General features: G+C 36.1%; 1 protein-coding gene across 3 annotated transcripts; it reads left to right on the top strand.

Annotated features, from left to right (window-relative positions):
- Positions 1-769: 769 nt before the first annotated feature.
- On the top strand, positions 770-6,289 carry Golgin104 (coiled-coil domain-containing protein 186). 3 transcript variants are annotated; one of them, XM_031969883.2, is made up of 9 exons: positions 771-1,235; positions 1,368-2,931; positions 3,031-3,301; positions 3,530-3,933; positions 3,997-4,535; positions 4,613-4,878; positions 4,979-5,002; positions 5,112-5,261; positions 5,341-6,289. In XM_031969883.2, the coding sequence occupies exons 1-9, from the start codon at positions 1,133-1,135 to the stop codon at positions 5,413-5,415; spliced, it is 3,396 nt and encodes a 1,131-aa protein (XP_031825743.1). In that variant the 5' UTR covers positions 771-1,132; the 3' UTR covers positions 5,416-6,289. The 3 variants fall into 3 exon arrangements, with proteins under 3 accessions (XP_031825745.1, XP_031825743.1, XP_031825744.1); XM_031969885.2 differs by lacking the exon at positions 5,341-6,289 and having other exon boundaries at positions 770-1,235; positions 5,116-5,261; XM_031969884.2 differs by lacking the exon at positions 4,979-5,002 and having other exon boundaries at positions 774-1,235; positions 5,341-6,283.
- The last annotated feature ends 5,963 nt before the right edge of the window (positions 6,290-12,252 follow it).

Raw genomic sequence — 12,252 nt, 5'->3', positions numbered from 1 at the left:
TCACGATGCCTTTAAGGAATTCAGTTGCTCTAAATAAAAATGCTGTTTACATAATAAAAAAAATAGTATCGTTGTTTCGTAATAATCTACGAGAAAATATACCATCTTTTATCCATTACTTATTTCAATAATCTTTTAAAGTAAAAATATTTGTATAGTTAATACTCATGTACTATCTATTATGTACGGTTTATATTTATTTGCTTTCTAGTTATTTCACTGATAATATAGTAAATGCTGGTATCCATTTTACAAGATAGACCTATAATAAACGCTGGTTATTCAATTCTAAAATTAAGTATTGTCAGAATATTGGACATTCCAAAGTTACTGTCTGCGTTGCGTTACTTTATGTCTAGATTAATTTTTATTTAAATACGCGAATTATTAGAAATTCATGGTTTGCTTTGAATTTTATTATGCATCTCTTTTTACCGCTAATTCATCGATTTGTATTAATTCCAATTGTAAAACGAAGTCTATGGTGAGAAACCGAGCACTCTTACCATTCTGCAGCAAGATTGAGATTCCATTCGCTACTATTTTTACCGTAAATGACGCTTCGGGCATTTTAAATACACTTTTTCTGCGTACAAAGGATTAAATATTAACTAAAAATATCATAATTAATACGTATTCTAAATCTCTTCAGTGGATAATTTTTTTACTGATTACCGTCACGATTAAAGGGGACTACAGTCATTATGTACGTTATATGTAGATTAATTATAAATTTTTGATTTTTAAATCAATAAGACATGAAAACTCAAAAAGTTTTCTGTTTATTCGTACATCTAATCTGTATCACTATGTTGTGTCGCTATCACATGGTGCTTTCTAACGTAAGACCATCTCTTTTGTAAATACATCGTACCTTGTCAGCTGAAACTATGGTCAATGTTTTCGGAAGATGTAATACAATGTGATCATGTTCACAGCAAAGGTTAGAGATAGCAACGAATAATGACAGTTGAAGTTTCTACGATTTTAGGTTATTTTCCTTGATTTCATTACTTTCTCGCAAATGTCGCCTAATATCGTGATCGTGAGTTTATTTGAAGTTGATAGACTACCTCGATATCAATGATTTTCAATGCAAAATATTATACTATAAAACAGAATCGAAGGTGAAATGGACGAAGAAAAGTCAGAACAGTCCTTTAGGGATGAAGTCTCGACAGAAAATGTAGATCAGGTTGATTTCAACGTAAATCAGAATGTTCCACTTTCAAAAGGTATCAGACGAATATTTAAGTAGTAGTGCATATATTTTATAGAAATAAATTGAATCATTTGTTAAGATATTAGTATGTATAAATTTCTAAAAAAAAACTTAATTTTCTTTACTTTCTTTTAAATCTTTTTAGTTGACGATTCTCAAAATCAACAAGACATTGTAATAAACGAGGATGGGGAGCCAATTCAGGAGAAACTCGCTCAAACTGAAACAACCTCAGTATTATTAAACAACAATGATCAAAAAGAATATAATTCTTTGATAGGTGAAAACAGTATTAACTTGACCATTAAAAATTCTACTTCTTTAAGTAATTTATCAGATAACGAACTTTCAAAATGTGAAGTGTTACCTAAGGATGTTGGTGTTCTACAAGAAGAGTCCTTGGTGAAATCATCTTCCTCTAATGATATACCTTTATCTAATTCATTTTCATGTTCACCTACAAATATGCTTTCAAATGATACTGCAACATCTATAATATCAAGTGATTGTGAAGAAGTAAAATCAATATCAAATAATGAAGACGAAACAATTTTTAATACCAAACTATGTATAGACAGCGATCAAACAAAGTCCTGTGAAGAAAATATAATTCAGAATTCTATCATAAATGAAACACTAACGGATAATATTAATAAAACAGAAATTTTGAGAAATGTGAAATATGACAAAGTCTGTAAAAAAGAAGAACAAAAGACATCTCAGCCAATCAAGAATAATAGGTCACAAAGCAATTTAATAGTACGACCTACTTTAGCTGATGATAGCAAGTTGGTTAAAATTTCACTGCCAACGAATCCAATTAACTTAATGCAATCGAATGCTCAGTTCTTGAATAAAAGTCGTAACTTTATACACTTTATTACGGAAAAGTCAACAAACATAATGGAGAAAGCACTATTGCCACAACATTTAACTGTAAAGTACAATTCAGTAATGAAGTCTATAGATAATAATTATAATGAGAAAAAATATATAGAAGAACCTTGTAGCACAAAATCCCCATCAATAGAACCAACAAATGATACCAAACCCAATGTTATAGGAAAGCCAAAAGATATATCAGATTCGTTCTGTAATTCAATGGATGTGGAGAATGCAGGGAAAGAATTTACATTAAATTATGAATCCAAAAATAATTTCGTAAAAAGTCAAAATGACGATGTATGCGTTAACACTGAAAAATGTGATCAATCTACCAATTCTCCAGTTAACGATGATAAACAAATAAAACAGTATTCTGTTAATGGAAAAGGTAATGTAGAATCTGATAATGTAGTTTGCACTGAAGCAAATGGGAATTGCAATGAGTACATTAATTTTGGAGTATTAGATTCTGAGAGTAATATTATTGAATCTGAAAATTCCAATCAGTGTTTGGTGAAACACCCAGCATACTTTACTATATTGAAAGATTATGCAGATCTCAAAACAAAGTACTTGAAGTTACAAGAAAAAACTGAATATTTGGAGGAAAGAAATCGAACATTAGAGACAGAAAATAAGGGAGAGATTCACGCTTCACAGATTGGAACTTTGGAAAAGACAATAAATAGACTTACCTTTGAATTACACACATCGCTGGAGGCACAGGAAACTCTGAAAAAAGAATACAATGCTGCTAATAAAGAAAGGGAGAGTATGGTGATGAAATATGCAGTTAGTGAGAAGCAACTAATTGATACACAAAGGTATATATATACAAATTGATATGTATTGATTTTATTCATTTTTTATTTTTTTGTTTAATATGTAGTTTATATGTTATATTTTTTATTATGTTGTCTTAGAGCAAGAGAATATGCAGAACGCAAAGCAAAAGAAAGTACAAAACAACAAGAACTGCTTCAAAATAAATTGCGGGAAATGCAAGGAGAACGAACAAGAATATGCAATATCTTAGATGGAAAGTGTCGCGAAGTGACTGATCTTCAAAAGGAAGTTGAAAAATTGAAAGAAGATGTAAACATGAGGGACATAAAATTGAAATGGACACAGAACAAACTTAAATCAGAAATGGATACACAGAAGGAAACACAGCAAAAGTTAGATAAGGCTACGGTAATAGTAATAGTAATAGAAATTTATTGTTTGCCTTTCTATACCACCCTCATTTTCTACTATTGTTTGTTACTGTTTTCAAAATAAATTTTCACTGATTACCTATCTCCCTACCTATCTCTCCACTCATTCTTCATACAATCCTGCAACCAAAAGTTCAAGCTACAATAAGAATATTTGAAATTAATATCTCTTTATCCCATAACAATTTACACCATCAATTTTTAGACTAGAATCAATGAGATGAAGGAGGAATGTGATCTAGTACGCAAAGAAACACAAGAAACAATGCGGAAATTTCAAGAGTCAGAGGAAAACAAAGCTGTTACATTGGATCAACAATTGAAAGAACAACAAGCACGTTTAATATTAGAAAGACATGTTACAGAGGATAAAGAAATGTTGAGACTTCAGTTACAGAAGGAAGTGGAAACACTGAAGCACAGACAACAAGTTCTAATCGAAGAAAACAATACGCTTAGTTTAAAAATACAGGATGCTGAGAAGAAACGTTTAAATTGTGAGAGTAATCTAAGTAATCTAAAGATCGTAACAGATCAGCGTCAGAAAGAGATTGTAGAATTGCACAGTAAAGTGTCAGAATTGGAAGCGTTGAAAGTTCAATTGCAACAGTGAGTATCACAATTATGAAATCGTGATGCTGTTCAATATTACCGTTTAATTTTTTTATTCAGCAAGGATCAGTGTTTGCATTCAACCGAAGAAGAAATCAAGCATCTGCAATTGGCCAATGAAGAATTACAAGCTGACATGTCTGCATGTCGCCAAAAGGAATCTGAGATGTTAGACTTTACACAAAAACTAACAGATAAAAATGTACGTCTTCAGTCCGAATTTACGGCCACTGAAGCGAGGATGAAGCAATTGGAAAAGGAACATGGACCGTTGCATGAACGTATTAATTATTTGATGGATAAAATTAAAACTCTGGAGTTGAATCTTGCAAAGGAACAGAAGACAAGGGATGAAGAATGTAAGATCTTAGCTATGCATCTCGCCGAGCAAACACAATTGGCACAAAATCTTGCTCAGGAATTAGAAGATAGTCAAGGAGAGAACGCTGTATTGAAAAGAAAACAGCAATTAAGTATGAAGGAAATGACAAGAGAGCTACAACAGTATAGAAAGAAACTCGAAGCGTATGAATCATCGTCGCCTTATAATTCACTGGGAGCTACATCCAGAGCTGGATCAAATATTTCATTGAATACAGGTCCTTTAAATATAAGCGTCAAAACTAAGATTTTATTCAGAAGAAAGTATTTTTATTTCATAATTTTATTATTGCAGGAGAAACTGTAAACGGTGCCTTATCTGATAACAGTATGAACGGAGATCAGAACGTGCAGATTATGGAGCCTAGCAAACAAACATTGATAGATCGTATTGTAAAATTGCAAGAAGATAACGCTAAGAAAGATGACAAATTAGAGTTTTATGAGGACCATTGTCAACATCTGGTAGAAGAGTTGCAGAAAAAGAGGAAGATCATACAAACTTATATTTTACATGAAAATCCTGGTGCCATGGGTAGCAACGAACGAGATAGATGTAAGGTAAGTGTTCATTGTATGTCATAATGTATTCATTACATCGCTCGTTTTGTACAAAGTGTTTAATTATTACTAATAATACACTTTGCTTCATACATACAAGCATATCAAGAGTAGAAGAAGCGCGGTAAGTATAGTAATAAATTTTAATGTTCTAAATTGTGATAAGTTATATTACCTTAAGACAATTCTATATAAATTAATTATTTTAATTCAATAATTCTGTTGAATCATAGGCAGAATTAGCAAAATACGGAGGAATAATGGCCTCTGTTTACAACCAACGAGTTTCAGACGAAAATATGACTCTGGAGCTATCATTAGAAATAAATCAAAAACTACAAGTATCCCTGGAAGATATATTACTTAAAAATATTCTTCTAAAGGTAAAAATGAGAATAATTATTAATATGAAGAATAATATTAATTCGGAATAATAATGATTAATTAATACTTCATTTTTAGGATAGTATTAATACACTTGGTGAAGAGATAGCTAGGCTAACAATACAAAACCAACAAAGACAAATTATAAACTAAAGATATACATTAATGAGACACTTGTACTTACTGTGTAAAAAGAATGAAGTAACATGTGTGTATATTAAAAATGTAAATACACATGTGTTATTATCTATGAAAATTTGCGGTACAGGAGTACTATCAATTTTAACATTGCGTATTGAATATACAAAAAAACAACTACATTTTCATTTTTTAAAAGATAAGTATTAAATATTTACCTCGAACAGATATGTTAACAGCTGCTTGGATAGTAATATATTTTTATAAGTTAGAAGTGTCTAAATGGGTAAAGCAAACTTCTACTTATCTGTATGTTACTTATTGACATAAGAGCTAATATTTAATATGTCTCTTATTTTTATTATGTACACTTTGTGGCAAAGTTTTTTGAATAGAATCATTAACACTTTTTATACATTCTTTTACTTTGTTTAGTTAGGTTTAACAATTACTTTCTAATCAGAACATATAATATATATGATGTGAAGACTGTATTTCACTATCAGAAAAAGGAAAATATACATTTATCATATCTAGTCAAAAAGAAGAAGTCAAGAAAAATTAAATACGACCTAGAAATTATATTTAAGAATCATTGGAATCTGTTTATTTATTCTAAGAAATATAAAGTTTTAAAGGAACATTCCATTGATGCATTATAAATTTTCAATAAACAATAAGAACTTCAAATAAGATTTTGTTGGTATCGTATCTCATGTATATACAACCTACATTAATGCATAAGTGTCAAGGCAAAATGTACCACTTACAAAGTGTGCGTATTATAAATATTCTAAATATTGTAAACCATTGTAAAAATAACAAAAATTTTATGCCAATATATATGTATATACAAAATATTAATTGTTGTATTGTTGTAGTAATATATAGAAATTGTTGTAGCAATGCATAGAAATATCTTCCCACAATTTCTAGCCTAAATCAGTATATACTATTAACAAAAAAAAAAAAAAAAAATTGTTACTCACCATTCCATTTAACGGCTGGTTAAAAAGAAAAATGAAGCTTGGAGAAGAAATATAACGAAACGTGGTCCAATTACTTTGACGCATCAGTTTTTTCTTTGTTTCTTCAGTAATTAAAAAGGTTTAATGATATAGGTTTGTTCACACGTTTAATGACAACCTGTACTACATAATATAAAGTATTTGATTATAACAAGACAAAGCAGACCTCGTGACTCTGTAATCTATATCTTTTTTGTATTTTTTTTTCCGTGTCAGGTAATTTACGAAACTATTACACTTTTACTCCATCTAATTAAGAGGAACACACCTATGATTCGCAATCGATCTCTCTTCGAGTTCTCGTCGGGGAAACATCGATTTCCCGCCATACTGCCATAATATATAAGACACATTATTTCCATCGGACAAATAATTTTGTTTCTCTACACGTTTCTCGTCCTCGTACTTCTCTCGTCACCCTGTTATATATACATATGCACAGCACTTACAATCTTACAAAGCACGTACTACCGAAATTTACAATCGAGTGGGCGAATTACGAATAAATTGCGATTTTAGTCGAAAGTTGGTATATGTGTACTTCTTACGTATCTCGTGTGTACATATGTCTTCCCGTGTACATTTTGTACGTGTGTGTATACGTGTACGTATACAGTACGTCGAGTTCCGTCGCGTACGCACGCGATCATTTCTCACCACGATTGAAAAATACGCGAAAATCCATCGTAGAAATTTCATTTTCATCGTACATAGGCGCACCTTTAATTCACCGGTTGAAACCGTGACTCGGTACATTTGATATTCTCTCCGTTCGCGCGAACAATCCTTCCCACGTATTTCCGAAAACCGGAATAATCTCGTGCACACACGTAAACTGGATTTACTGCACACAGAGTGCACACAAAATGGTGGCACAACGAAGTTGCAGTTATTCCCTTGCGTAAAAATCAGCCGTAAAATATGAAATTTCCTGATAAGCGGGCTGACCATCGCGCGCGCTTTCTACTTATCGCAGTCGTGCACGCTCGTGACTGTCAGGCCAATTTTCAAAATCGTTTCTCTCGAGAACCGGAGATTCTCGCGCGAGGAAAATTGATTTTTCCAACGAAATTTTCTCTCTAATTCGCATCGAATCTATTTTCTTCTCTCGCGTGGATCCAACTGTGTCCACTTGCACCACGATTTTCCGTGCACCCCGTATAACGATTACATATACGGTGGTGTGGATATTGCTTTTTGTACATCGTATCGTGGTATACACATGTACATGAACTTACGTGCTACGTCTCCGTCTCTTCCGTTCTAGATCGTCGATCCTTTCGCGATCGGGCCAACCTCAAGCGGCGCTTTTCTCCGAAATTCTGAGTATACAGGGTGTTCTCCGTTTAAATTTTATCGTCTACAGTGTTTCGTTCGCTTCGACAGAAGGCTTCTTGCGGTACTTAACGATTCTACTGAACAAATCGAACGACAAAAATGATTTCAGTTCGAGGACAAAACCAAATGGCGGCCGTATCTTTTCTCAATAAGGAAATCGTACGATTTTTCTAAGTGAACAACGGTTAATGACGCTCGCAGTATTCGTTGCCGTCATTTGCACAACACTCGTTTAAAGACTTTCACTTAAAACCGTCACGACTCAGCTATGAATCATAGGACAGCGAATCTAACGGTTATCAACGGAAGAGGATCATCGTCGGAATTTCACGTGTAATGTTGTCATGGATGACGCATACAAAAAATATCGTATTGCGCGTGTATTTCCTGTTACACTGAATCCCACTTTCGATACGAGACTCGGGTTTCGTTCAAACCACGCTCGGCGTAACTCGAAATGAAACGAAACACGGTTTTAGGATTCGTGAACGATACAATTTGGAGAAATAAAATGGTGGATAAACGTTTTTTAAATGTTACAGCTCGATCACGTCTCCATTTTGTTCACTTCGTACAGCATACTTTCAGTTCTTTCGCTTTCCTGAAGCAAATTCATATTTCGTAGCAGCTGCCTTCTTTTTCCCTGATTTTATGATCCCTCCAGGCTTGCAGAATCATTTCATACCAGAGTTTTAGGTATCGGAGGAACCATAAATTCCGCCATTTTCTACCACCCTCTTTTTCGCCACTTGACGCGTAAGAGGCTGGCTGTGAATAAATTTTTGATACGGTCGCTGCAGAGAGATAGTTCAAACATTCCTTTCGAAATGATGTTCTACGTGTTCCTTGCTGGAATCATTTGCACGCAGAATCCTTCGATGAACAGTTACGACATTTAATGCCTTCGTCGTTCGTCGTGCACTCGTCGTATACAAGAACCTTTGAAAACTTACGAAAAGATACGAATTTAACATAATCTCACTTTATCTTAGATCTCTTATATTCAGAGGAACACGTACGCTGCATTTGATTCGGTGTTTTATCAAATCCAACGACTGTTCGAACTGAAATACTGACAAAATGGAACTGAAAAGATTTCCGGAATACAACGTCATACCTCGTAACTTCAAATGACAATATCTATAACATTCATTTCGTTTCCTTCGCATAAAGTCTAGAACTGCAGCCGTCACGAACATACGTCGGAAATAAACGAAACAAACGAAAACAATGTCACAATCTTATAACGTCAAATGCCAATGTCTGTAACATCCATTCATTTTCTCTGTTTCTTCGAAGTGCAGCACTGCAACCATCACAAATATGCGACGTTAGTAGTGAAGCCGTAAATCTTCGTCCCGACTTTCGCACGACATTATTATAACAGCTACCAGACAAAGTTCGGATCCCTTGTTAGCAATGAATCGAGGTCCGATTTCATTCAGTATTTCACTAGTTCGACAAATGAAACTGCTATTCGGAGCAACATATGTTTACGCCGTCAGTATCGAATGAAATGAAATTATTTCACGAAAACGTTCTCTACGTTAACCCTTCGCGAGGGGTGATTCTCAGTCACCACTTGATTTGACGCAGTGAAACTGTAAAATCTGATATTTAATGTTGAACTTTGCATAATACCTCGATACGTGAAATACTGGAATAAAACATCTTTGTTGCTCAATGTACTTGCGATTTCCTTCGAGATAGTTTCAAAGAATACTCGCCTCAAAAACTGTTAAATATTTCTAGCGAGAAACTTCCGAGTGCAAAGGGTTAAGCTTCGTATAATGCATCGATAAGTGAAATATTGGAATAAAACATCTTTGTTGCTCAATGTACTTGTGATTTCCTTCGAGATAGTTTCAAAGAATATTCGCCTCAAAAACTGTTAAATATTTCTAGCGAGAAACTTGCGAGTGCAAAAGCCTTGTATAAAGCATCGATGAAATATTGCAATAAAACAGCTTTGTTTCTTGATTTACGTGTTTTCTCATTGGTTGGTTCCAAACAACGTCGTCTACATCTTACCAGAAAACGCTGAATATTTCTAATAGAAGATTTTCAAGTGCAAACGGTTCAGATCTAAGAACCCGCACGAACTTTGTCCGGTACGTAAAATAAGGCAAGGGGTTAAAGGGGAAACGAAGACAGGGTCTAACGGTAATCGCGCGTTTCCGGGGACCAGCGTCTGAATTAAAGGCGAAGCGGAAGCGTGTGCTCTCGCGCGATGGAAGCGGATCATCCCGCGCATCGATCCTGGCCGTCCGGGATACGGACCGGCCTGCGTGCTCGTTCGCTCGCTCGCTCGCTCGCTCGCGCGTTCACCCGATAGAATTGCAAATGTCCGTTTCGACGCCGAGTGGGAGAGACAGAGAGAGGAAAAAAGGCGTAAATCTTTTAGTCACCATTGTTCCACGACGGCTGGGATCGATTACGTTCGCGGCTCGGAGGGCGAGGTGTAACGAAGTCGTAAATTAAATGAGGCGCGACGTAAGTGGACCGAAGGAACAACGCCGAAGAACAATCGAGCGCGAACAAGAATGTACAATGAGCGTCGGCCGGACCAGCGGGGAAGCCGGTGAATTTATTATTCGATGGATCGGGATTAACGAAGATTGACGAAACTTCGCGCGTGCCGCCGCATGCATGAATACTTCGGCTGCGGGTTTTTATGCAAATGTAGATTCCAAAAGTTCCTTGGAATATTTCATAGTGACGGAGGCGGACGAAGATGTTTCAGCTTCTTGTGTGCGTCAGGGATAAAGTAGAAATATGAGAATCAACTCTTTGCACTCGAAAGTTTTTCACTTGAGATACTCAATACTTTCTAGTTAGATGTAGATAAGATTCCTTAAAATTAAATTATCAGGAAATCACACGTAAATTAGGGAACAAAGCTATTTTCTTCCAATACTTCACTTATTGAAGTATACAAAGTTATGGTAAATACAAAAGTTCATAATTTTACTGTACCGAATCATCTGGCGACTGGGAGTTGCCTCTCGAGTGCAAAGGGTTAGAGTGAATCTAAAGTATTAGGGATGTATTGTGCGTAGAAGTGATCGGCTGTTTTCACTGACGAACTGAGAAGGTAGTTGAAATTCGAAGGTTCCTTCGGTGTGTTCTGCTTTAAAGACATTTTCGACAGACGAAGTCTTCGTTCGCGTGTTGCATGAATTCGTTAACGTTCTTCGGGAGGTGCAACTTTAATCCTCGCGTTCTATTCATACGCTAGTTGCATTCACGCTCTCCCGGCGAAGCCCTGCCAAAATTTCAATCAAGTTAACGAAATCTGATATTACGTGAACGCGTGGATACGCTCGAATCTATAAAAAGTGACCGCACAGGATTTATTTGCAAGTGTTTATCAGATATAAAGAGAACTCTGAAAACGTCTATTCCGAATGAAATAGTGTCAGGCTCGTGAAGACTTTAAACTGAATTTGACAAAGTTAAGTGTCATTTATTTGTTTGGAATCTAAATTGAATATTCATTTTCTATTATCAATCGTAACCATTTGGAGTGAACGTAGACATAGAATAAACATCAGAATGTTTTTTCCTAATAAGCTATTAACGATAAAGTAGTTGCATCGATCATAGTTAAGAAATAAGTGATAGGGCAAGAGTTTAAGTACTCGGTAGTTCTAGTGTTAAAACCTCCATGGTAGACGCTACCATAGAGTGTGCAACGAGACGAGGCAGTCAGCAGCAGAACAAGCTATTCACAAGCTAAGCTCAGCGAGTAGCCGACACATACAGTCTCAGCCAAAGTGAGCCGCAGATTTTTGTTCAAGCGTAGTGCCTCGTCTCGCTGGACAGACCATAGGACCCATGGATCACGATAGGACCCGTGAGCCGTCCGCAGGTTCGGCGCACCCTTGCGCAACCCTCGAGCGCGTTAATTTCGCCGGGCGGATTGATTTCGGCCCCGGTGCGCTCGGCGAACATCGGCCGTCCGTCCGTTCCCGCGTTAACTCTGCCCAGTTAGATCGAAGTTGCGAACCGCCACGAGGGAGAGACCCCGGGAGTGGTAGTGAGGAACGAATGCCAGAAGAGGGAGGAACGGGCGGGAACGGGCGGGATACGCGCGGCTTAAAGGGGAACGCTCGAAGGAGAGAGACGCGAGCGAGACGGGGAACGAGGATTCGACGAGACTACGAAAAAAGAGGACTGACGAAAGACAGGGCAAAAACGCAATAATAAAAAGAAGAGCGCACGGAACGGGGTAAATACTGGATCGATCGGTGGCTCTGCCGAAGGAGGGATGAAGATGGGAGTCGTGCGTTTAAGACAGAGAGGTAACAACGAGCGAGATGAGGGGGCAAAGAAGAAATAACACGCAGATAAACGAAATAGGGTATGCGATAAGAGATTAGAGGAAGAACGAAGGAGGCACGTCTCAAAGGGGAGACTTAGAAACAGAAGATACAACGAGAATAATAAATTGAAGCGACAGCGAGATAACCGTAGAAGAACAAGT

Source organism: Nomia melanderi, chromosome 13, assembly GCF_051020985.1.
Source record: "Nomia melanderi isolate GNS246 chromosome 13, iyNomMela1, whole genome shotgun sequence".
Lineage (NCBI taxonomy): Eukaryota > Metazoa > Arthropoda > Insecta > Hymenoptera > Halictidae > Nomia > Nomia melanderi.
This window is presented reverse-complemented; position numbering and strand designations above follow the sequence as displayed.

Bases quoted from the DNA above. Each gene is read 5' to 3' on its own strand.
- Golgin104 (XM_031969883.2), top strand. From the start codon at position 1,133: ATGGACGAAGAAAAGTCAGAACAGTCCTTTAGGGATGAAGTCTCGACA. The intron at 3,934-3,996 runs GTGAGTATCACA...TTTTTTATTCAG, and splicing joins TTGAAAGTTCAATTGCAACA to CAAGGATCAGTGTTTGCATT. The intron at 4,879-4,978 runs GTAAGTGTTCAT...CATACATACAAG, and splicing joins ACGAACGAGATAGATGTAAG to CATATCAAGAGTAGAAGAAG.